This window comes from Accipiter gentilis, chromosome 21 (genome assembly GCF_929443795.1).
Source record: "Accipiter gentilis chromosome 21, bAccGen1.1, whole genome shotgun sequence".
Classification (NCBI taxonomy): Eukaryota; Metazoa; Chordata; class Aves; order Accipitriformes; family Accipitridae; genus Astur; species Astur gentilis.
The window spans coordinates 17,688,268-17,716,177 of NC_064900.1; the positions used below are offsets into that span (position 1 = coordinate 17,688,268).

The following is a 27,910-nucleotide window of genomic DNA, read 5'->3' on the forward strand; positions in this document are numbered from 1 at the left end:
TTTAAACAAACTTGAAAATAATTTATAATGAAAGAAAGAGATGTTATGCTGGTTGTGGAAATTTTGGAAAAAGCAAAGCCATACTTTTCTGTACAGCATTATGTGCTTATTAACATCTTTGATACAAGAACACAAAAAACTATTTTAAGAGATTTTAAAGAAAGAGAAGAGACTGGAAAGACTGGGAAAGGGAGAAAGAATCTGCCCTGTGAACACAAACCTCTTTCTTTCCTTTTTTCCCATTTCATTCACTTTTGTTCATAAACAACATTGAATCATAGAGATGCAGCCATGCTCTCTGATTTGTGGTACTTACTACATGACAGAATGCTCTAAAATTCAGCAGAAAGAGTTACTGTGCCTGTGGATGAAACCAACCAGGACCAAGAAAAATTACTGGATACATTTCTTCTCTTTATGTGGTAGGGATGGGGAAAGGCAAGGCAGTTCAGAGGTTCCTTAAAAGAATAATGAATTAAAGTAAGCATGTCCTTCTCTTAGTTATTGCTGTTATTATTAGTAGTAGAAGTAGGAGTACAAGTTTTATTTTACATATATAGTTCTTTCTATCATTCAGGGAAATTAGAATTAGTGTTATGAACTGGTCTTGTGCTTGCTTCCTCCAAATGCTGCCTCTTTACACGCCATTTAAAAGAAACTGTAAGGGATTCTTTACATAGTGATAGGAAATAATATACATCTTTCCCTGGATTGCACTATTGCCCATTTCTATGCTTAGGGCATTGAAAAATAGAAGCATACCAACCAAGAAATATAAGGTATGCTTGTATATCCCTGTTCATCTCTGATTTTCTATGTGAACACCACTAAAGGAGAGACTAAGCTTTAGGAAATGCTCCGTTTCCGTGGCGTGCAAAACACAGCCTGCTGGTGCACTGAACTGCTGGGTCCTTTCCCCACACTTTGAGAGCTGCCTCTTCCTAGTAGGGAACCAGCTCTGAATTTTGCCTTGTTCATCAGTCATAATAGTTAAAACAGCAATGGCACAACTGAGCTCATGGGTTCTGTTCCATATTTGGCATGCGTTCCTAAGTATTTAATGTTATCAAAAAGGGGATGCGGAGACATGAAATGACATCCTCTTTGAGAAGACTAAGGATGGGAATAGCTATAACAGTGAAACTCAGCCCCTACTAAGTCAGCAGGAAACTTCAACTAGCAAAACCAGATTTCAAGCCAGAATACTAGCCAATGCTCTATTCACTGTTGTATGATTAGCAAAAAACAGATGGGCAAACAATACATACTTTAGGATCTTTTTCCCTTTTCTTACTTTCCTTTCCCCAATTAGTTGGTTGCTTTGCTGTTGCTAAATTCCTTTTGTTTTCAAAGAATCTAATTTTCTGTCCATTGAAGCAAAACTGAAGAAAAGAAGTGAGAAAATGATGGGGCAACTAGGCAGGTAAAATCCTTGTAAATCCTACTCCGAACTGCTTAATAGTCTGAATCCCTACTTCAGGGAGATGAAAACTCTGTTGGCATAGTCTGAGTTGCAGTCATGTATGAGCAGGAAGAGTTTACTGGAGATTTGGAAACTTGACTTGTTAAAAAAAGGAAAGAAAGCGAGAAATTAAGATTCCTCTGTTATGCTGGGGTTTTCTACAACACAAGACTCACTGATAAACAGAAATATAAACAAACAGAAATTAGAAGCATTAGAAGTGGTCACAAACTGCTGAAGGTCTCCATTTAATTAGTATTCAAACTACTAGCAAGCCATCTAGCTCATTTTGATTCATTCTGAAACATTACTGGAGAAACAGAAAAATAACATAATTCCTAATGATTAAGACTGCCATTATGTATGTTTGTATAAGCATCAGATTCTTTTCAAGTTGCTGGGACCAAGCCAGGATTCCAATTTTTGCCTGAAGCAGGCAAGAGGCTCAGCCGAAATGAAACTCTGACATCCCCACTGTAAACAAAAGTATGCCTTGAAAGTGTATGCTCAGTTCCATTGCCTGAATAGACACACAGGGGCAGAGTCTTCCCTGCATCATCTAGTGCAATAGAAGTGCTGTTATATGTTCATTATATACTCTTTAACATACTTCAAGTTTCTTATGTATTAGTCCAGTTGTAGCATTGTATTAAGTTGCAGTATTACTTTTTTTTTTTTTTTCTTTAGCAAAAAATGCTCCATTAATGGATTTTGTTATTTCTGAATATAGAAACTTGTGGGGATTTTGGGTAGAAAGACAATGCATATGTATAAATTATTCACAATGTACTTCATGCTCATATAAATCTTCCCTCATTGGAACTACACTCAAATTTAGATTTGTGTAATAATCACCAACTTACTCCGATTTTTTAAGAATCGTACCAAATGTTTTACCTATCTTTGCCGTGGTAAATGAACTCTGATATGGATAGCAGCATATTTACATGGTTTATACATCAGTAAGGTTTTAACAACAAATTATACTGCTACAAGATTTAGTTTAACTACATTGGATTAAGGTAGAGGGTTATTACAGTTGCGATTTAATCATCTTACAATTTTTAGTATTTTTATCTGTGGTTATAAAATCTAAATTTGGATTACCCCTCTATATGTTTTATGTTCCCTGTTCCTACCATTATCGTAACATATGGTCTTTAGGTTTCCCCTGCTACTTCGGTTAATTGTGGAACCATTACTGCTATTACAACCCTAAGCCACCCATACAATATTTCTTTACACGTACATGGTATTTGAGACTTGCAGGTTTATAGTACTGTGATTGCCTATTAGTTTGATAGTCATTTTACCACTGAACTCACACAGTAGCTGGCCATGGAGAAACATCATTTTTCCCCTTGTAGCAGTAACAGTCATATCTGATAAGCTTTATCTGTGTTATAGTATCTTTTTTTTTTTCCTAATAAAGTAAATTATATAGTAGGATGAGTAAATGCCCTTTTCATTTGTAATTTGTATTATCGGGAAGGAGGAAAACTCATAATTTGGTTTTTATGATTTTATAATTTCATTGAAACTGTGGGACTTGGCAATAAAGAGTCTAAATTTGTAATTCATTTTGTTAAGATGTGTTACATCACTATTATTTATGGTGATAATGGGGGAATTAAGCTGCACTTTCAAGCATCCCTGTCTCCTTCATGACCATTAGACTTTATTGGGCTTACTTGCAAATAAAGTCTTAAATTTAGGAGAAAAACTTGCAAATTCTGTAACAGTAAAAGAAAACACACTTTATTCGAAAGCATCCTTCAGGAAAGCACAAAGTACTTTACTGTTATGAGTACATGCATAATAAGTTGCCCATTTACTGTTATGTTTTCGGGGTTGAGGCCTAATTAAAATACACTATGGCACCTTTAGAAAATTATTTTCAGTGACAAAAAGTTCCAGTATTTACTGTTTTTCACAAGGCTTCAGACTCAGCCCTGTCCTAGTCTTTAAATTCTGCATAGGTAGATAAATGTAACTTTGTAAAAATAATCTTTCAAAACATTATAGACTTCTTAAACAGTCTAGCTTTACTAGTTTATAGCAAGACAGACTCCAGTTGAAACTCTAACTGCTTTTTTCTTTTTACCAGACAATAAAAGAGCAATGTTTTTTGTTTGAGTTCCAAACAAACTGTACTCAAATCACAGATGCATTTTCCAGGTACAACTAGAGCCACAGCGGGCAGGATGACAAAAATGTTCTCATGTTGCATGAAGACGTTTCTCCAGCAGGCTTTGTTTCTACCTGCTAAACCTCAAAACCTCATTTTGCCAAAAAATGACAGGAAGCATCTTCTAAAACTATCATAAGTCAGCACAAATTTCAGAACGGCCGGTTCATGAGAAAAACAGGTACACATTAGGTCTTGAAAATGTTGATGATTCGTGTAATGATCATTGACTTTGTCTGACTTCCTATGATTTGTAACAAATGATTTTTACCTATGTTTGCTGTGCTAAGTGAACTCTGATATGGATAGCAGTATATTTACATTCTTTGTACATCAATAAGGTTTTAATAGTAAATTATATTGTTAGAACATTTAGTTTAACTGCCTTGGATTAAGGTAGAGGGATATTATGGTTGTGATTTAGTCATCTTGTGATTTTTAGTATTTTTACCTCTGGGTATTAAATTAATATATTCAAATTTACTTTTCTTAACATTGCATCAAAAAAAGCTTTGTAGTCTCCAGTTATTTTAGTCAATAACCTAACAGTTATAAAGTTATAAAGACCCATTTTGATTTAACAATTTATTATTTTTAATAATAATTAAAGCTATGATTTGAGGATGATATGTTTTTATTCATTTAAATGATGATCAATATGAGATTTGCAATTTTTTTCCTGTGCAGAAAAAATCTTAGAACATAGGAATGGCTGTACTAGATCGGAAAACACCACCGTCTAGTCCAATTTCATTTACAACCAGATGAAAAATGGAATACATAAAGTTCCTGTTGTTCACTCACCCATTTTCTGACTCGAGTCTAGAAACTTTCTGCATTGGTGACTGTAACCACATCATTCACTTTTTTATGTCATTTCTAATTCAATGTAACTGCTACCCCGCTCTCTTTCCAGCTATCTCTTTTCCAAGCTGAAGAGTGCTAGTCTGTTTAATCTCTCTTAGCACAGACACCATTTTCAAACACCAGCCATCCTTCTCACATTTTTTTCTCATTTCTATTATATCTTTTTAATGCTGGGTAACCAGAACTTCATGCAGTATTTTCGATGCAGAGGTGCAGTATTAAGCATGTAAGGCACACTGTAAAGTGCATTATTTAAGGTGCACCACAGATTTATACAATGACATGGCAATGATTCCTATTTGGGCTTCTACTCCTCTCCTACTGGTGCCACCACTTTAGCTGCCTTTCTGTAGCATCACTGAATCCTGACTTGTTTTCAAAGAACTAGCTACAAATGATCCAAAACCTCTTTACAAAGTATTATCAGCAGGTTATTCAGACCTCACATTCACTGTTCAAGTGTTACATCTGAAATAGTTTTCTAGAATCAATGCATCACGTCCACTTCGTACTTTTAATATTTTCATTAGATTGCTTCTGTAACTGTGCATTGCAATTCTAAAAAAATTTTAAGTTAAATGTCACACACCCATAACAGTCACATTTTTTTGTTTAGCAGCCTCTCCCTGCACAGTGTAATCCAGCTCTTCCTCCTCCTGCCTCTGTTTGGCAGTTGCCCTTTTTCTCCCCAGCAAAAAGCAAGAGTGTTGTGGGTAAAATGACTGTGTCAATGACACGGTAGGGCCCTATGACCTGTTTCTTGGTAGTGCGATAATTAACGCCACTTCAGATAACAAATTAGAGACTTTTGTACTATTCACAGTCTTGAAATATCTCAAGTTATTTTACAAGTGGCGTGTGAAAATAGTACTACTGGGCAGGAGGGGTAGGGGGGGATTATTCCCTTAGTATGGGAAGAAAAAATATGCATAATCTCTGGTAGACTTCTATAAATACTCTGACACTGAAAATTATGAACCTTTCGTAATTTTATCATAAGTGATTTCAAAGGTTATACGAATTGCAAGGTAATTGTGTATTTTTGTTAAGTACTCTCACTACATAAAAGATTTGTGAAATGGGAATGAGGACTGTTCAGCATATGAGTACATAGTTTTCACTTATTTTAAATTTCTGTCATAAAAATGCAGTTGTACTATTGCTGTCTAGTAGCAGTAATATTTAGCATTATCAACTATGGTAGTGCAGATATTCAGATATACAATTTGAAAACAAGTCAAAATTTGAAGTCCCATTATTTTTTTCTTTCTTTGAAGCAGGTTCTGTGGACACTTGAGACAGAAATTGGGTCTTATCTTAATATTCACACCTTATCAAAGTTGTGAAGTGTTACATAAAATAAGTAAATAGAGAAAATGCTTGATAAGTGCATAACAATATGGATTCTTTAACCTTATCATGAAAACTATTTATCTATAATAACACAGACTGAGTGTCAAGAAAAAAGAAAAACCAAAAAACCTCATTTTTGTTCAACTTGTCTCAGTATGCAATGAATTGGTGAAAAAAAAAAAGAGAAATTAATGTAATATTTGGTCATGGTTATGTCACAGTGCCTGTTACACTACCTTCCAAATAATCTTTCTTAAATGAAGCTCAAAGAATGGAGTTTAACCCTAATGTTAAATATGGTCCTAAGCTCCCAAAGACACATATGCATTTGACTTAAAAAACAAATGTAGCTTCCCTGATTTCCATGGGATTGCTCACAGTGCACAAAGTGTGCAGGTAAGCTTTTGCAGGACTGGGCTGGTATCTACAGGCTGATTAATGACATTTGTCCTGAAGTCAAGAAATCACAGGTCATAGGAAGGCACCTATTAAAGTGCTAATGTTAACAACATACTGCATGATTATGTAGTCATAAACTAATTCAATTAACATGTAATTATCATGTATGTTTAATGTCATGTACAACTGATGAAAGTTCTTAAGATTTCAGCACAGGCCTGACAAAAAGATACCATCTGTAAAGTTTAGACTGAATAACACACTGCTACATTGCAGGCCCCATTCTTTCTAATGCTTTTGCCCTACTATGTATGTAAGTAGTCCTTCCAATGTAGCACAGGTCTGCTGCTACATCATTTTGGTTTTGATTGCTGAAAGAATAGCTGTGCAACACAGTCAGGATTAGTTCACATTCCTGCAACAATTAGTGGTCATCATGTATTTTCTGGCACTCATTGCCACAATCTTAAAAAAATCACTTGTCCTAGTTTTGGCTGGGATAGAGTTAATTTTCTTTCTAGTAGCTGGTATAGTGTAATGTTTTGGATTTAGTAAGAGAATAATGTTGATAACACACTGATGCTTTCAGTTGTTGCTAAGTAGTGTTTAGACTAAGTCAAGGACTGTTCAGCTTCTCATACCCAGCCAGCACGAAGGCTGGAGGGGCACAAGAAGTTGGGAAGGGACACAGCCAGGGCACCTGACCCAAACTGGCCAACACGATATTCCACACCCATGTGATGTCATCCCCAGTATATAAACTAGAGGGAGTTTGCCGGGGGGAGCGGATCGCTGCTCAGAAACTAGCTGGGCATTGGTTGGCGAGTGGTGAACAATCGCACTGTGCGTCACTTGTTTTGTACATTCCAATTCTTCTATTATTATTATTGTAAATTTATTATTGTTATTATTATCATTATTATCTTCTTCCTTTCTCACCTATTAAACTGTTCTTATCTCAACCCACAAGTTTTACTTTTTTTCCCAATTCTCTCCCTCATCCCACTGGGTCGGGGGGGAATTGAGTGAGCAGCTGCATGGTACTTAGTTGCTGGCTGGGGTTAAACCACAGCACCACTTTTTTCAGTGCTACATACTTTTATTTCTATGTTTTTAATAGTATTTTTCTTTCACTAAGATACAGGCAATGCAAAGACAGTAATTAATGCTAATGAAATATCAGAGGATAAAACAGAGATCTTCTAAGATGTGGATGGAAAGAATAAATTTATTGACAAAGGTCAATTAATTAAAAGTTAAACAAAGAACAGGCTTTTTTGTCAGAAAATAAAAAGTGTCCATTCTCATGATAATAGTCTTGGAAAATTCCAACACATTTACTACATTCACTAATAAATAAATCATCCACAGTTATTTTTGACCAAGATCTGAAGTTAGAAGTTAGGTTTTAGTTGATGTTCAGGAATAATAAAGCTGATTCGTGGAACTCTCAACTGACCAAGACTAACTCTGAGAACATTTGACTGCCATTTTCTTTTCTCCCCCTTCCAGAAGACTTCCTTTTAGCATACTGTTAATATTGCAATATGGCTAAAATAACTGCACTTTCCGACATTAGTCTTTTGAATACAGTATTAATTATCATCTTCCAACCCTTACGAAGAGAATTAAAATAGCTATTTGAAGCATTAAATAGTCATATAATGAAGGAATCCAGCAACAGATGGGCAAACCTATGACTGTAACACCTCTAAACTTTTGTATGTCTTTTTTAAATTATATGGTATTCTTTCATAACTTGAATTCCTTGATTGTAATTTATTTGGAAGGAAAGATGACCTAGATTTTAATGTGATATTAATGTGATATTAAATGTAAAACTTAGATATTTTCAGGAACCTGTCTCAACTTGAGGTTTGTGAGTTCTAGTGCAACATCAGGTATCCGCTGTGGCTACCATGATATCAATTTTAAGGATTAATAGAATAGAATACAACAGAACAGAATATTCAAGGTGGAAGGACCTACAACGATCATCTAGTCCAACTGCCTGACTGCTTCAGGACTGACAAATAGTTAAAGCATGTTATTAAGGGCATTGTACAAATCCTCTTAAACACTGAGAGGGATGGAGCATCAACCACCTCTCTCTCCAAGAAACCTCTTCCAGTGTTTGACCACCCTCTCAGTAAAGAAATGTTTCCTAATGTCAAGTCTGAACCTCCCTGGCACAGCTTTGAACCATTCTCACGTGTCTTATCACTGGAACCCAGGGAGAAGAGATCAGCTCCCTCTTCACATCTCTCCTCAGGAAGCTGTAGAGAGCAACAAGGTCACCCCTCAGCCTCTTTTTCTCCAAACTAGACAGACTCATAGTCCTTAGCAGCTCCTCAATTTGATGAATTAATGCCAATTCTAAGGCTCTCAACAAACAGAGCAATTTAAATATGGGCATATCCAAAATACTTCCCCAGGTAAATTACTTCCTTTTTAAAATCAGGTAAGCAATAATAAAAGTGATATAAATAAAAAGCGTGTGTTAATAACAAAAAGTGTGATAGAGAAAGACAAGGCTGAAATTGACAATGGTAGGGAACTTGGAGAGGTTACTATGCACAGAAGATTTTCATGAATACGAAGCCACTCATTTTTCTTCGTTTCTCCAGGTTTGTTTCTCCTATTGCCTTCTTCAACCATCTGTTTGGCCAATGACAGACCTATTCAATTTTAGTCACCTGTGATTTTAAACACTCATTAAAAGTTTACTTTGGGTTCTCCCTTAAAGTTTGTGAAAGCATGAAGAATTAGAAGCACCATTCTGTAGACATCAAGGCAAAAGAGACAGAAGGGTTTAAGATATGTCGAATCCTACAAAATTCTAATCAGATAATCCCCAAGGGAATGAAGACACTGTTGTATATGATCTCTGTTTAAAGGACATGCTAGCTGTTGACCATGTTTAATTTGCATTTACATTGAGATAAAAAAAGTGATTTAGGCTTGTGCTTGAATACAGAACTAAGCTCAAATACTGCCATGCATCCACCATAGATTCGGAGAATTCTTCACAAAATGGGTTCATATATTAGGACTTTGAAAGTTCAGACAGACTAGAAACTGGGACAGTATAAACAGGGTTAGTAGGCTGTAACATAAGATATATTTTCAACAGCAAAAAAGAGTAAAAAACCCAAAATCCTGAAAGTATTTGAGCAGCATTAACATCCAAAGCCCTGGAATCTGCACATTGTGTTCTGTCTTCAGAACAGACAGCTTAACAGTTCATCACTTTTTTAACAAAAGACACATTAGAAAATGTGTTTTAGACTGACCCTTGTGTTGTTCTTATTATGAACATTATTTATTCTGTTATTGTATACAAGTGCATGCAAGCATTGCCTATAAAACCAGAAGAAAAAGTTTCCTGCGCTTGAACTTTCCTGATGTTCTTAATTTCTCCATAACACTGCAAATATAACAAGAGCAAGATGTTTCGCACTGCATATGACCCATCTATTTTATTATGGTGCTGAAGACAACCACACACTACTGTGAATGTCTCTTGTGTATGAATTATTCTCCTGACTGTTTATTTGGTTGTAAAAGATTTAGAATTATGTAAAAATCCTACAGTTCACTAATACTTAATAATAAATATAGAGAAGCACATTCTGCATGGGAAATCTAAACTAAAATCTCTGAGCATCATACTACCAATTTGCAGTAAATTTTTCTACAGAAATGATTTGGTAAGAATTAGTGAATACTACTCAAAAGCACCAGGAAGTAAAAAAGTGGACATAACAATCACACAAACCCAATTAGCACACTTCCCCATACAAAGACTTATGATAACAATAACAACAAAAAAGTCCCATAGGGACTGGGAATCTATAAAACCACTCACAAATTACTTGGCACAAGGTCTTGTGGTGGAGGAGAGCCAACCTGATTGTAATAAATGACTAATTTCTTCTTAGTGTTACTAACTCCAGAAATATTGGGAACAGATGCTTCAGAGATGAACTGGAGGGATAAGGCTCTGGAATCAAGTTTAAAAACTTAAATAACCCAGGGCTGCTATTGTTTTGTAAAACACACAGCTTATCTAAAAATAATAATAATAATAAAAATATAATCTGACACATGCATTTCCATGTACAATAGCAACCCAGCACTCACACCAAAAAAACTGTATTGTAGGGGATACACAAGTTCAGGATTGACGGCAGTAACTGTGCCAAAGAATCTCAAAGTGTGCCCAAGAATGCAATTCAGCTGAGGAACAGAGTGAATTCCTACACTAGACAGTAATTGAGTCAAACTGAAACATTAAAAATGTTCTTCCGTATGTATTGAAAACTACACTAAAAAAAAAGTGGAAAGGCTTTATCTATTAACCTTCTACGATGTTCCAATTCTCTAACAAATTAATACAGTCATAAAAAGCTAGCTTCTGTCAAGTATGTCCAGGGACCTGGTCCAAAGTCAATGCTAAAGACCAACAGGGAACTTTGAATTCATTAAAATGAAAGTTGTCTCTTCTCAGTAGGGTGCTGAATGCAGTTCATGACCCGATGTGTATAAAGTAGAGACTTGTTAGCCATGAGAAAAGAAGTATATTAAATAAACAGAATGACTTTCTTAATTTGTCAGTCTTGGGGATTTGTCAGTATTAGGGATTTTTCTTCTTTTTTTTTTTTTTTTTTTTTTTTTGACTACCTATAACATATTCCTATAAAGACTTATATTCTGGCCTTTGTTGCCCAGGATCCTTGTCTCTTACCCTTTATGCTGGAAAAGGAAATTGTATATTAACGTAAATTGCTACTCCTGATACTTCTGTCCCTTGACTGATGGTTTTCTATCACAGGCTTGCAAGAATTCAGGCTGGAAAGAAACCCAAGCATCTTGATTGAAAGGATTTGATACATTCTTTTCAAATTCATGCTATCTAAATCACAGCAGGATGACTTGTAATCAAAGTTTTTCAAAAAGAACATAAATTTGCGGAAAAGGAAAAGGCCATTCAACCCATTGCAAGTCATCTTGGTTAACACAGTTCCTCCAGCATAGTATCTCCTTTCTTTAATGACCCCAGTGCCTCCAATTCCAAACTTGGCTCAGTAGGCTATTGAAAAATTGTATTTCTGTTTGAGTGAAAAGCACTTCCTTGTGTTGGTTCTGAATTTCATTTTTTCAGTCACTTTCATTTGTGCTTTCCCATTCAGTCTTTTATACTCAGCCAGTGAGTCAAGTGTTATTGAATAAGGTTTTCCACCCTGTATTTCTCAGAGTAGATGAGTTTGTAATTCTCTCTTTCTCACTTTTTATGATGAAAAAAATGAACTCAGCTGTGATTACGTACAGTCATTTACGATACCATACACTTCAAACCAGACTTCTCTTCCACTTTTGTCCTCTAAGGTGTGTTTTAAGCTAATCTTTTAAAACATTGGTATTCAGGTTTTTTTACTTCTTTTCACTTCGGGTTTGTTGACTTCGCTTTTCTGCACCGAATGTGACAGCCATGCTGCAGGAAAATATTAGCCTTTAAAGATCTTTTGTTTAGAGTCTTAAAGTAATAGAACTACAGCAATGCTCTCTTTGTATTTCTAGTTTCTGTCCCTCTCTTAGCTGTAACAAGGAAACACATTTTAACCCTACTGTCAGAAGCACAGTGCAGCTGAGACACACACCACCACCACCACAGCAGGCCCTGCACCTTCAGCATTTTGGCACGGTGTGCTGAGATGTGCAAGGCACATGCTCGGCATTCTGCTCTAGAAACACATCTGTGTTGTGCTGTTACTCAGCACATTCATCATTGTGTACACTGTGCATTGAATATAACCCACATAAAGTACGACAACCCATGTGGGGGCCCCAGATGGGTCTGAGAAGAGACCCAGGCCAAGTACTAAACCATACTGATCCTTGTGTCAGCTCCTGAAGGAGCTACTCCCATGAAGCACACACTCAAGCCAGCCTCTCCAAGCACCACGGCACCCAGTTTTCTCCATGGCATGGTCTCCAAAGCCAACACAGCAGAGACACCCCAAATCACTAAAGCAGCAAAAAAAGGGGGATGGCTAGGCAATCGATTTCCATGCTCTGAAAAATGCTATAATATTACCTTAAGTATACCCTTTTTTGTACTCACTATCTGAATAACCTCACATGCAAGAATTAATAGGTCAGATTAAATCATCTCCAAAGTCAATCTTTGTAGATTTTACTCTTATTTTATTGTTCTGGGGAATGCTGTAGCTTCAGGTTTTACCAAGGTCATCTTTCATCCAAAAAACTTAATATAATTAATATCAATTCTGTATTTTGTGAGGCTCACACTGGAAGTTATTAAGTGTGTTTCAAGTGGAGTGTCAGAGAAACCAAGGGCAGAGAGAGTAATCTTTTCAGCTTCAAAGGCATAGCTGATGACTTTAGTTCACTGGTTAGTGAGAAAGACGTGCATTTTTTATTAAAGGTGTTAGCAATAAATTTGAAACTATAAGCATTTTTCTCTCTTTTTCTTTCCTTTCCTCATTTTTAGACCCTGTTTTAGACCCTACACCGTTGCGGTCTTTTTTTAACGTCTCACATTCCATTGGAACAGTTGCTTTAGTTGTCCTTCTTGTTAACTGTAACGATACTTAGTTGTATACTTTTGCTCTTAACAGTGAAGCACTTCGTCAGTATCCTGACAGCAGAGAACTTACCAAATTCTGCCTTACGCAGTAACATCACAAAAAAAATCTTAGTTTTCGTGGGTACTATCTTTAATTTACCATAAATATCTCTCTAAATAAAATAAAACTACATTAGCCTTGTGATTTGATACAAATACAGCAACAATGAAACATATTCAACAGAAACTATTTGTTTAATCTTTCTCCTTGTTATAAGAAATGCATTATATTTCCTTTAGAACTCATCATTGAAGATACACTCGACAACACCTTTAAAACAAACCAAATCAACTAAAAGTCTTAATAAGATCCTAAAGATCACAGATTCAATTCCTTCAAATGAAGTCCAACAATAAATTCTGAAGCATATTTATGGAGTCTTCTTTACAATAAATATACACTTTTGAGAAGAAAATATATGTGGAATGAAAAGCCTTTTTACTGGACAAAGGTTTGACAAGAACCAACGTATCGTCATTAACCTGAGAAATTTAACTGAGAAGCAAGGCTCAAGTTTGTAACAATGAGGATAGTTAACTGCCAAAGAGAAACACCAAGGGAAACTGTGTATTCTCTATTTCCTTAGGCCCTAAATTAAGTCTGCATATGTTCTGGTGGATGCTCATTAGAAAAATAAAGGTTTCTGTTCCCCATTACAAATCTCTGAGAATGGAATCTATATAAGAATATAGGCTAACTGGCTCAGTGGGTCCCTCTGGACTTAGCAGATCACAGATTTTATCTATGAATAACATACTAAACTACATATAGTCCCACTGAAAATTAATGATCTTATATATATATATATGTTACTACATAGAAGAAAGCATATTACAGCCTGTTCTTCTGTAGAGGAAATTCTTCACATATCTGCAGTCATTCTCAAGCTTATGGGGCACTACAGGCAACACTGATAATACACAAAAAATAGTTGTCTCTCTTTCGACTGGAAAATCCAGATTCATCCAAATCTCAAAATTACGTGTCAGCTAGATGGGATAAACTCATTTAACCAATTTGAAAGCGAAACCGCTTGTAGAGCTGTAAATATTTGATCCCCAAAGTCTCTTGAAATCAGTAGATTTCTGGCTTTTAAAGCAGCAGGTATGAATACCTAAATTTTTTAAAAATTATTTTGAAAGTCACAGGATTATTAAGCACGACTGGAGTATGAAGTTAGTATGAATAATATAGGTTTCATGTCTTGTTTACATCTGATTGTTGAAAATGACTACACATTAATAAAACGTAGGAAACGTTATGACTGAGGTCACCACTGAACTAGAGGTCAGATAAAAACGGCCAATATCGTTACAGTCTTCAGTACACATTGACTTAGATGTTACACTTTACATAAAGGTGGTGATGCTGGTGACTTCAGTCCTACCCATGTACTTTTTTGAAAGGCCTGTGTTTCCTTGTTACATGTGGAGGCTGGGCAGGCAGAGTGCTAAGACCCTGTGTGTGGCACCTGCGGGAAAGTCTCATGATGAATTCAGAGCAAGGACTTTCTTTGCAGGCAGTGAGCATGCTTCCAGCAGAAGGGACTCTTAATTTGGAAAATCTCTCACACTGCTAGTTTACAATAGAGATTGTTAGACTGCATAATTCATATGCAGTAGAAAAAAAACCCAGTGTGATCAGAGCTCAAGTTAGGAATGTTTGAATTCCTGATGCATTGCTGAAACCTCTCAGGAGCTCAGCTATACAATGGAATCTTTATCAGACCATCAACCAATTGTGATACTTATCTGTACAGCACTGCATTTTGGGTTAAGTGATAATCCATCAAGGCTGGAAATCATTGTGTACTTTTTAAGTTGCATACTTCATTACTGCAAGCTGACAGCTGGATGGATTTGTTAGCACTAGAAATATTTGTTCCAGACACAAAGAGCAGGTTCCTAATATATAATATTATGATATTTCCTTTCCTTTCCTTTCATGTATTCAGCATGCCTGTGTTGTAATCTATGTCTTGTTTATGATATTCATTTACATGGCAAACTATTCAGAGTATGAAATCTATCTTTATTTGTTCCAGAATGCAAGAGCCTCATTTCATGAATAATACGATGAAATAACATGTAATAATGATGACGGTCTTCATCTTACTTCATAATAGCTGTTAAGCAGAGAAAACTGCAACTTTCTAAATTGCAAATTTCTTTGCTTTAGCTTGTAAAAAATAATAATTGAAAAGCCCAAGTACATTTCATGGCAATCAAGGTAACTAGCATGATGTGGGTCATGTTGCCTTAATTTTTGTTTATGGCTAGACTTCTTTAGTGCTGTGTATGTTGACTCGAGGATACTCTTGGACTGATACTACAACTACAAAGCATCTTTTAGAAGTCCTTGAGAACTGGGAATTTCACAGAGAAACACTTGGGTTTAATTTTGGTCTGCTCACAATATAAATATCAGGATTTTTCCATTTTTTTAGCATGTAGCTATAATGCAGTTTCACATTTAGTTTCACACTGCATGAAAAAGTATTTCCTTTCCAAACTGCAATCTAATGCTACTTACTGCCCTGTTGTCCTATGTCCTCTGAGCCACAGGATGCAACAGGATTTCTGTGGATGCAACAATATCCAAAATTCCTAGCCTTAATTCCAAAAAATAGAGATTATTTTCATACTATGTTTGTACAGCCTTTTGCTTGGAGCTAGCATGTTTTTGGTCTATAATCACCATGCACGTGAGCATGTACCGTTTGTCATGATTCTGATTCTCTGTGGACATTCTTAGAAGTCTGTAGGAATCTAGCCAGTAAAGTAAGAAACTGCTTGAGTTTGGGGTTTGGATTTTTTTTTTTTTTTTGTTGGTTGTTTTTTTTGCTTAGGGTGGGTTTGGGGCTTTTTTTGGGGGGGGGGGGGGGAAGGTTGCTGCAGGAAGATGCCTTATACTGTGAGGCTAAAGCATGAGAGGAACACATGAGGACTCTGAGTTTTAATTATTTTGCATCTATTGAATCTGTGTACATGATCCACGACACTAACATTCTCAAAAGCCACTTTCATGATATTATAAGGAGGCTTTTTCTGTCTGTGCATCTATCAGACCTAAAAAACAGAGTTCTTTGAGTTAGAACAGATGTTACAATCTCCTCTGTTGATCTTAGTTTTGTGAGCTTTGAGAATTTGCAGCATTAATTGTACCACCAAGCCTGACTACTGGGATGAAACCCTAATTAAATGTTGCTTAGGGAAAGGAACAAATACTCTGTTTCCCCTAAAATGGACGCTGTGGACTACTAAGCCTCTTGAAAATATACCTGTAGAACTTTAGAAACTCCAAGCCCTGTTCAAAACATGAGGAGCCAGAGAAGGCTGACAGACGAGGACTGGGCAGGCACACATTAGGAGAATAATTTCTTGAGAAAAAGCTGGCAAAATAGACTTAAGCATCAACACTATAGAACTTTTTTTCTTTTTTAATCTGTTTTAATCCTACTGTTTTTCTCTCTTTCCAGAAACTCTAGAAATTAGCAACAGTCATGCAACTTAAACAGCAAGTGAAACCAAATGAGCTGTATATTCTGAAGGAGTCAAAAGAAACACTGAGGGATCTACAAAGAAACAGAACTAATAACAATTCACATTCCTTGCTCATGCTGGGCAGAAGTATTCTGGATTCCCCTGTGCATGGCATAGGTCTTGTGCATCCTGCAAGTACCACAGGAGAAGAGAGGAGCACAGGACTGCCTAATCTTCTTATTTTTATTTTTATTTTTTTTTAACTCTGGATTCTAATTTCCTCACATTTCCATAAACATCATGTTTGAATCTCACCACAACAGGTATATTTTGATATAAAAAATTCACCTCTCTGATCCTAAAACAACAACTCTTATATCTTGCCATATTGCTCTCTGCTCTCTGGATACATTGGATCTGCTTTGGGCTTGTCCTCCTGGTTGCACAAAAGCCTAGGATCTGGCCCAAGGAGCCACATGCCTGCTGATGAGCTGAGGTCATACACAAACAGAGATGGGGAGTTTTTCTTCCAGTGTCAGAGCCCTTGGTAGCAGAGAACACACGGAAAAGGAGGCAGACAGTGTTATACTCATGCATCTCCCCTCCTCACCTGTTAGCTAGTAGTGGACTTCAGGAAACTGGGCACCATTTCTCTTCCTGGTCTCCTCTATTTAGCCCATACAAGTGTCAAGGAACGCACGGGCACTTTCTTTGCTGGCCTCTCTATCAGCTGTTTGGAGATGCTGGCTAGGGAAGGTTTCCCAGCTGCTACTCAGCTGTAGCTTGCAGATGTTTCACCTGGTAACAGATAGCTCTGACCAGAGACAGCCCTGGCGGTTTCAAGACTTAAGGAAAAAGGCTTGTAAAATAGGTTTGGGATTTCATCATGGTCTAACTTAGGTTTACCATGATTTATTAGCACACCTTCTAAACAGCTGGGAAACAAGTAGAATGAAAAATAAAGATAATGAAAGAATCATAGAATCATTTAAGTTGGAAAAAACCTTCAAGATCATCGAGTCTAACCATCAACTATGCCCACTAAACCATGTCCTGAAGTGCCGTGTCTATGCGCTTTTTGAATACCTCCAGGGATTCAACCACCTCCCCGGGCAGCCTGTTCCAATGCCTGACAACCCCTTCTGTAAAAAATGTTTTCCTCATATCCAATTGAAACCTCCCCTGCCACAACTTGAGGCCATGTCCTCTCGTCCTATCACTAGTTACTTGATAAAAGAGACCAGCACCCACCTCACTACAACCTCCTTTCAGGTACTTGCAGAAAGTGATAAGGTCTCCCCTCAGCCTCCTTTTCTCCAGGCTAAACAGCCTCAATTCCCTCAGCCACTCCTCATAAGACTTGTGCTCCAGGCCCCTCACCAACATGGTTGCCCTTCTCTGGACACGCTCCAGCACCTCCATGCCTTTCCTGCAGTGAGGGGCCCAAAACTGAACACAGGACTCGAGGAGCGGCCTCACCAGTGCCGAGTACAGGGGGACAACGACTTCCCAAGTCCTGCTGGCCACACTGTTTCTGACACAGGCCAGGATGCTCTTGGCCTTCTTGGCCACCTGGGCACACTGCTGGCTCATGTTCAGCCGGCTGTCAACCAGCACCCCCAGGTCCTTTTCTGCTGGGCAGCTTTCCAGCCACTCTTCCCCAAGCCTGTAGCTCTGCATGCCATTGTTGTGACCCAAGTGCAGGACCCGGCACTTGGCCTTATTGAAGCTCATACAATTGGCCTCGGCCCATCAACCCAGATCCCTCTGTAGAGCCTTCCTATCCTCGAGCAGATCAGCCCTCCCTCCCAACTTGGTGTCATTATAAAAGTCTTGTATAAAAGTCATTATAAAGTCAAGAGATAGCAGTTCTTGCAAGATGGGTGCTAAAGGCTTACTTGAATGTCCGGTGGGAAAAAAATAATCTAAAGAACTGTTGGTTTGAACCTCAGATTGTTTGGCCTCCTGGGAAATCTAGAAGTTGGATAAGCCAGTAGGAGATTTTTGTAAGAGAGGGAAAGATGAGAAAGAAGAAATAAAAACTCAAAAGTTGTAATTTTCTTACCTGGTTTGAGTAAAACCAGACACAGATTTTATGTTACTGCTACAGCTATAAAATAGTACATAGAACAACTAGCTTGTAACATGCTGTCACACAAAACTGCTTTTAACATTAGCCAACAATAATTTTTTTTATTATCAGAGTTGAATGCAAGTCAGCATACACAACTATATTTAAGTCTACCTTTATCTCCGTTGTCCCTCACATATTCTATACCTTTTCTTTGCTTTGTTGTTTCTTTCTCTGTCTATATCTCAAAGTAGCAAGTTATATTATGCTTAACATTTTTTTTTGATACAAAAAAACCTGATGACTACAAACAAGTAATGTCTAAGTAGTTTCTGCATTTAAACTACCTGTAACAAAACAGGTATTCTAGTCTTTTTCTGCCCCCCCTCAGGTAAAAATGGAAGAAAAAGAAAACAATGGGGGTTTTTTAGCTAAGATGGTTGAAATTTATGCTATTAAATAGAAATATTCACACTTAAATTAAATTCACAATAGTTTTCAAAATGATCACATCCTCAAACCCTTCCTTAATCCACTGTAAACTCTTCTTCTGAATTTAGCTTTACAGGTCTCCTTTAAGTAATCTTTGTTTTATACCAGAGTCCAAAACAATAAAAACAAAGTGGATTACAATAAAGCAGGGATTTCATTTATATATAAATGTGTACATTCATTGACTTTGTGGTCACCCTGACTATTAACTAAACTCTTGAACTTCATAGTGCAGCTGCCTGGGAGCAGCATCATATCTCTGCTACACGTAATGACTTTTGGAGATGTTTTTAGGCGTTGCTATATAAAGCTTTGAACATTCTGGCACAGTCATTACACAAGTGACTCAGCTGAGACTGAATCACCCTGATATGTACAATCAAACTGAATGGATCTATCTTTTGAGTTTGGGATGCTCTTGCAATGTTAATTTTGTGCCTGTTTGGGAGGTGGTGGTGAGATTTCAATCTTCAATAATAAGAATAAGTCAAAATTACCAAGTTTTATAACCTCTTTGACTTTTTTTTTTTCTTGACAGGAAAAGGATTTAAATTTAAAAAATCGCAGGGTGAGTGGGGGGGTGATTAACATAATGCCAGCCTGTGGAAGGGTTTTATGTACATTTGTGTATGCAAGCTCTTCTCTTCTGTGAATCCAGAAACATAGAGCTGTTCTGACTTGAGGTGGCTTCTCCTAGACTGTTAATCACACTCCCCCTCCACCTATGGGACTTTGAAGGATTGGCACAGAACCATCTAAATTAACTTCATGCTAACAAAGACTTTATCCAAGGAAAGCATCCCTTGTTTCACTACTGGGGGCAAATCCTCAATCCTCTTGTGCCTCTTCCTAGTTACAAAAGGGAACACTAGCATGGATCTGTGCACAGCTTTCACAGATAACATAACTTAAATCTGATAGAAAGGAAACTACTCATACACTGTATACTTATTCTTTCTGTTGTCCTCTAGAATTGTTTCTTCTCATACATTTCATTCTCATTTTGCCGTACATTCTTCATCATGGTTATTAGGCTTTAAGATATCGTTGACAAATATATAAAGGGCAATACTCTTCACTGGCACCAAACAGTGTTTAGATTTTTTGAGTTAGTAGGTAATGTACCAGTAAAAGAATAATTAATTCCTGAAGGACTGAGCACAAAAGCAAGCATATGTTTGTCTGAGAAAGTGAAAAGTTTGATTAAACAGGATGTTTATGAATTATCATGTTGTCATCCAACTGGATCAGTAGCTTTTTTTCATGCTGTTTACTAAATGCCATGCAAATTAAGACAGAGATGAGTCACACAGTTCTAGAATTAACTGATGATGGTTTGGAGAATTTTTTTTCCCATTAATTCAGGCTTTTGGTAATAAGGAGGTACAATCATCATAATGTAAAATGCCTTAGATTTACAGACTCTCTGGGCTCTTTATATCCTGTATCATATTCCTGTAGTGACATCTCCTGTGACTGGATGTGGAGTAATATATTCTCAGGAAGGACTATGTACAAGTCATTCAGAATAGAGGAATGTCTTGTAAAATTTACATGAGGTGATTAATAAGTATCAAGTCATAATTAATAAAATAATAACAAAAAATAATAAAAATAAATCCAGTTCAAAGATATTATTAATTACTATGTACTATCCTATGAGCTGGGGCAAACTTCTGTTTCTTTAAGGCATGATCCAACAAGATCTGATAAAGTAAGATAAAGAGAAATGCTACTTCCAACACACCTGTAAGCTAAAATACAACAACAACAAAAAATTGTTTTGAAGGTTGAAAATATATGAATAGCTTCTCAACTTTATGTCCTTATATACTCCTTCATGTCAAAAATCTTACTGGAATAAGAAGCAGAATTGTCAAAAGAAAATATATTTATACGATACTTTTTGCTCAGCCAGAGACAGGTACTACTGAAAATCTGATCCTCTGCAAAATGTCTCTTACTCCATTTGTACCTCTGGTGTGTAGGTGCTCTGACAATCTAGATAAGGTTCAGTTTAGTATTTCAGGATGGCAGAACTCTGCCTACACAACATTCACTGTCGGTTTGTGAACATTTTTATTTATGGGTCCAAGAAAGATAGGAGAGAAAGAGACTTAAGGAGAGCATCTTGTCCATTTCCCTCTGCCATGGGAATCAAGCATTTTTACAGAAAGCAAGGATGAAGGAAGTTGTAGAACTTCAACAGCTACACTGCGTTTCTGCCTCCTGTGAATTTAGGAAGTTTCCCCACTAAATACCTTTGCCACTGATTCAGTGGATTTGTTTTCCCCATTGAACTTGGAAAATAAGTCCTCATCAGAGTCATACCACCTTTTCTTTTTTGAACACAAAACCAAACAAACTGGTGCCTTCAGCTTCCTTGCAGAGCATATCTTTAAACTTACTGTCCTTATTCTTTGATCTGTCTCTATTTGTGGTCATCTTTCAGTGTGGCACCCCTATTAGAAACACCACTCCAGTTGTCATCTATTGCTGGATAAAACACCAATTACTTCAGCCTTGCCCTAATCATTCATGAATAGGATCACTACATTTCTTTATTTTTTGTCTTTCATCTAATATATTTCTAAGCTGTTTTGTTTTGTTAAATTTCTCACACCTTGCTAGTTGCAATTACTTTTGCATCTGGTTGTTTCTGATTTTTATGTCTGATTTCCTGTTTCTTCCACAGTGATACACTCTGTGACTTATGCTTATAGTCATCTTATCTTGTTTTCACATTTTTGTGGGTTTTGATTTCTTAGATTGTTAGATAGACAACTTCATTAGTTTATTACGTGTCCTGTTTTTCCTCTGCATTGGTATAGGCTGTCATTTTCCTTTCAATATAAGCTGTTCAAGAAAGTCTTCCCACACTCCTTTGTCTCTTAGATTATCTGCCCAAGAGACCATACCTACTAGTTCCTTGAGGTTGAAGTGGTCTCATCTTCTCAGCCATTTTGCTGCATTCACTTATTTTTCTGGGAAAAGTGAGTGCTCATGTTTTAGTGATTGACCACTTTCACCCAGATTTCCTTCTTTTACTTTCTCTTAAAGCAGTATCTATTTGTTACTGTAGCACCAAATTGCATGCATTCTCATACATGTTAGACCTGAAGCTTAGAAGAGAGTTCTCCTTTTCTGGATCTTTTTCTTGATGCTGGGCACACAAATTATGAAAATGAACACTTCAGAGTAAAGGAAAATGAGGTCCTAAACCACACTTAGAAGGTAACACAATGCCTTAATAACATTGGTACACTAAACAGACAATCACAACAGCAACATAATTTAGTTATGACCACATAACAAGAAGAAAACAATTTATTAAGGACAGCAAACACCAACATGGTACACTAAGCACTTTGTCCTTCCAGTAGCTGAGCCCTCAGAAAGCTGGGAAGCTTCTGCTGCTTGACTCAAACCACTCTTTCATAAAGATATGATCATTCTTGTCATCCTGTTCCTTTTCAGAAAATGTTCCTCTTGCAACTACTCAAACCCTGAGTGCACTAGCCTGTTTTCCATGGTCTATCATTTTTTTCTGAGGGGAAAGGACTACTGTAACACTCTTTTTCACTAAAAAAACCCAATTTTTTTTTCACACTATAAATAATATTAAAGCTTGAAAATGTACTTTCAGGTTTGCTGTCAGTTTATTACATGAAGGCCATGATATTGAAATACCAATGCCCTGTGGAGGAAGAAGTTGAGTAATCTTTATACTATGGATCTGCATTTAGCTCAGCTTATACTTGCAAGTTAGACAGGTCACTACAACTGACTCGTAACAATTCTTCCAGAAAGGAAAGATTTCATAACCCTGTCTTAAGTTTCGTGGGATAATTATACCTCATCATGTGAATGCTTGCAGTGTGGTAAGTGAATATTATTTCCTCTCTCCTTGCACAATGAAAGCCGTCAATAGACCACATAGGAACCTTCCGCCATTTCACTTACTGTGAGAGATTACTAGCTACCCAGAAGATGATAATCTGCAAAACCTTGCACACACATCTTCATTATTGAACAGTTATATGATCAGTCACTGAATACAACAGTAAAATTCAGCTTTATATTTTGCTCATAACGAAGCAAAGCATTACTGGAAACATTTAAAAAGCTACAACAGACAAAACCCCAACAGGATGGGGGATGCGGAGGGGAGAGAGAAATTTCAGCTCATTTACTCTAATACTGGTAAGATAAAGACATCCCTAAGTTAGAAATACCTTAAATTGTAAAAGACTAACAAGGGCGATGTAGTGCGATGCCTCTTTGTTATCAAGCAAGATTGCCTCAACAGTAATTCCAATGCCGAGACACCTACCTTGTTTTAAACATTAGCACCCAAAATAACCAGTCTTAAAAGGTCATGTTTATTTAAAAATAGCTTGCTTGCATTTTACATTAAAGTTAATTTACTAAGCTTAAAAAAAAATTAAATGCAAATGTATCCCAATAATTTAAGCATCCTGTCAAAGTTCACATACACACTGCTAGAGCAATGAAAATATTCAAGGTCACAGGAAATCTTTCTTAACTACACACCATCCTGTGGATCACTCCATTAAATATATCTATTGAACTAAAGTGTTTGAACCCTCTCTTTAGCAATTTCTATCCTTCTTAAAAATCAAACCTATAATTTCCTATTTATAATGTGTTTTTCAGGCCATAACAAAGAAGCATACTGTACCTCTGGTGCTGATAGCTGTTGCCGATGTGGTTGTGCTGGTTGTTAAGGCTACAGTGGTTGTGACTGTTGCAGTGGTAAGGGAGGGGATGACAGTAGTGGGAAGCAAAGTGTTGAAAACATCTGGTGAGTGGAAAAAAAATATAAAATAAAATCATATCATGCAAACAAAGGAGAAACATAACAGTGGTTTAATTTGTAAATACAGGTATGTCAAAAATGACTAAATTAAAACATGATTAACACAAATTATTACTGGTACAACAGAGTACCTTTAAATTCTTGACATTATATCACTCTCAATTTTTATAGTCAATCTTCGAGCATATGGAATTTAAAACACTATTAAAATGACCAAGTTTCCACAGATCTGGAGAGTGACTGTTTAAGTGACAAGAATCCATTTCTTCACTGAGCCATTTTAAATGTCTCATATAGTAGAAACCATATACAGATGAAACATGCTGTGTCAGAGTGGGAGATGAAAAAAACAACATCATCATGCTAAAATAAACACACACATGTTAACGAGAAATGGCTGTATGTTAAAACACCCACTTTCAGACAGACTCAATGGAAGGAAAAAGGGGAGAAAATGCTACTAACTATAAGAGCTGCTTTTTCCGGATTGCTTTTCTTCTTCCCACACATTTGTTTAAGACACAGTTGTCTGCTAAGATCCAGAGCAGAGTATATTTCAAAATTTTTACCCTAATTAGCAGGCACAGTCATCTTTCAGTCATCCTTAACACTTAAAATTTATTGTTAATACATCAGTATTTCTCTAAATCAGCTTAGAACTAAAAATCAGAAATGCTAAATTAAAGTTAAATAAAATTAAATTAATTAAATTTAAAAATCTGTGTATACAAGTCAGAAAAAATGCACAGCCCTGATGACAACATCCTACAAAACCCTTCAGCTTTTGATCAAGTAAGTGCAGGTATGCCAGGCTTAGGTGTGCAGCTGCTTCACTGCAGACGAACCAACAAAGTCTGTTGCAAAATGCTCCAGTACAGAGCAGAACATAACCAGATGTACAGATAGAAAATACTTTGATTACACTGCCAAAAGCAATAAAGACCAGTATTGCTTTGCTTATAAGGTGATTGCAGGTTTTAAAGAACAAATAAACAAAAGCCCTGAAGAGAACTAGAGAAAAGCACTTCTGTGAGGACATAAAAAGCATCTGACATTTTTCAGATTATTTATACTGCAGGTTTAAAAGGAAAGGACTAGTTTCTCAGCAGCTGATGGTGAGTAACCCATTCCACACGAATTTCAGTGAAAATATTTCTGAAAGGTGCTATTCAATGCAATAAAAGAGTAAAAGTCTGACCCACAATCTGTCTTCCCTTGCTGTGGAAAGAAATGCAATTGGTCTCTGAGTGCCATCAATTCTGACTGAAATCAATGGAAGCTGAAGTAGCTCAGAGCTTTACAGTATTGGGCCCTACAGAACACATTTCAGACACAGGGTCCTTGAGTTTAGCATTGTATAATTACTCTCTTAAGACTTCACATTAGCATGCATACCTTATTTTCATACTGGATGACAGATTATTTTGCCAGTTTAAAAGTCTCCTTGTCAGTTAACATCTATGAGTAACCTACAATTTTCTGTATTCCTTTGGTTTTGATAAACACCAGCACTATTCTCTCTGAAATCTATACTTGTGGGATTTTCCACTTTTCAAGCCATCAGAAAATGGCATGAGATCCCTCTTTCATCTGTTGTACACTGATATTTAACCTGTTTCTCAGTATGAAACATTCCCAAGCTAGAAAAATTAAAACAGGCTTTTAAAAAACCCCACAATGGAGCCACATTAATAACCAGGAAAAATGGTAACATTACCTGTAGTGTGAGTACCACAATAATTAAACAGAACTGCGTATAGCAAGCATTAGAAATAAATTAACATGTTAAAAAGATACATGTCACATGTACTGATATATGCAATTGCTTCTCATAAAGGGAAAATCCTCCCCTGTGCTAAAAATGAAATCAAACACAAAAACCCCACCTACTTCATAAGGAGAGCAAAGCCTTGTTTATTAGGAAAGCTTTACAAATCAGTCTTTTACGTAAAATCTAATTAGTGTGACTTATGGTTCCATTAATTACCTTTCTTAAATATGCCATTTACTTAAGACTGCAATGGCAAGTTAACTGCAACTGGCAAATACAGTTATGGTTTTATGACAGTGCTTTCCATTCTGCGAACACACTGTCTACCTATGTCTACCACATAATAGCTTAAATGAGTCACTGGTGAATTTAGAAGTTCATTGCTTGGTGGTTTCTTTTCTGATTGAAGTATTTCCAACAAGATTTCTTATTTTTTAAAAAAAAGCTACCTGGGAAACAGACCAGTTAACAAGAACTAGAATATATCAGTGTTTTAATACAGATGTGATAGATTCGTCTTTTCTGGTCAGATCAAGAATTATGAAAACTTGTGCAGAAATTAGTCTCCCAATCAAAGTCACAAACTCTGATGCCAAACATCAAAATGGCATCTTGTCAGAAGCCTCAGAGAAAAACATGTTCTCAAAAGAAACGTAAATACAAGCAATAGCATTAGCTTTGTTTCTTTCTTAGCAGAGTAAGGTGATATTCACCATGCAAATGACTGCAGTTGGTCTGCTTTGCTCACAGCATTACAATTACTTGCTCTCAAAGACTCCAGTACAAGATAGCAACCAGGAATCAGCAGCCTGAAGAGCATGGCATTGCCCAAGCAATGAAATCTAACTCTGTCTGGACTCTAAAAATGACAGGTTCAGACCGGCTTAGGTTTGAGGCTCTGCCCAGTAGAATTGCTTCTTTAATAAGAGTGTGCAACAGGAATGTATGTGTAAAATAACAGAATAGCTCACAGCTCTCCTGACAACACATTTTGGAACTCTTGGACCATATCCCATCCTTAAACCCTAACTTGGACAGCCCAAATCCAGCCATAGATTAGCATTCTGAAAAGTACCCGAGCCTCACATTCAAAAGACTTAGGTGTACAGGCACCCCATTCCTACTGAGTCTGATAGAAGGGCTCCTTATCAGTTCTGGATTTATGGATTCTCATGAAAACTTTAGTTGTCTTTGCCTTGAAAATGCTTTTGCATAAGAAAACGCAGAATATGCACTTCAGAAAAAAGTGAAATAATGTGCACTGCCCCTCATTCTTTCATCATGTATTGTAGGTGTAGGAGGTAAGTGTGTTTGGTAGTTCCCAAAATCAGACAGACTACAAGTATAAACTGCTACTCAACAGCACCGGCTTCTGTCTGAGGCATATGAATCACTGTATTGTAAAAAGAGTGGTGCTATTTCATTTGCATGCCAGAAAAGGGAATTACGATTTGACCTCTTTCTAGTCCTGTGACTTTTGGGTCATTTTTTTTTACTGCAGGGCACACCTATCTCATACCACTGGCAAGGCACATGTTATGTTATCTGGAGCTCCCTGCTGGCAACTGCTCAGAAACATGCTATCAAATGGACTATGTCGATTTGTCCTCCTGAGCTCTCTGTCAAGAAGGATCTTAACAGAATGGATATGCAGATTTCTGCCCAGGAAACCTGTGTTGGAGTGAAACTTAATTCCATTTTCTGGCCTTGCAATTTCTGAATCTAGTCATAGACAACATTCAGCTGAAACCGATTTTTTGTTTATGACTCTCATGCCACTAAATACTGTGGATGATTATAACCAAGAGACCTTGCAGAGTAGAACTTTTTAATTCAAGTAGCCATACCCAAATCAATGCACCAGATCGCTATTTCAGTAATACTAAAGTATTAATCCTTAGCCTCCTGTGAAGCAGAAAATAGCTATATTTTGCAGATGGGGAGCCAGAGAAGATAGAAAAGCCATGCTCAGAGATCTAGAAGTCAAGCAATAATTGTCACCATTAATTTTGAAACCTCACTCCTAAAATGAATGTTTGTTGACAGACAGATACTCAGTCAAAAATTCAATAATGTATTTAAGCTGGTATTCACTTCAACACCTTGCTACCTCTGAAATACAAACAATTCACAGAGAACTAATTGTTTGCATAAAAGTTGTTGGAAATAGAAGAGGGGTTAGGCTTCATGCCAAGGGGAGTTACTGTCTGCAGTCCCAACTCTTTTTCACTTATATTCCCACAGGTTATACAGGTAAGACCTGATCTGGATTTTCAGTGAAACAGACGGGCTTCCAATCTTGTCTAGTGGCACAGAGTGGTTTGAGCTAAGCAGC

General features: G+C 36.8%; 1 protein-coding gene across 4 annotated transcripts in view; it reads right to left on the bottom strand.

The window, feature by feature from the left end:
* CADM2 (cell adhesion molecule 2) overlaps positions 1-27,910 on the bottom strand; it is a 677,296-nt gene that overhangs the window by 21,500 nt on the left and 627,886 nt on the right. For 3 of the 4 annotated variants that reach the window (XM_049825025.1, XM_049825024.1, XM_049825027.1), the window contains one exon: positions 23,667-23,786. The exons of the other annotated variant lie outside the window; for it this stretch is intronic. In XM_049825025.1, the coding sequence (XP_049680982.1) occupies positions 23,667-23,786 (120 nt within the window). The remainder of the gene's footprint in view (positions 1-23,666; positions 23,787-27,910) is intronic. 4 annotated transcript variants of the gene reach the window in all.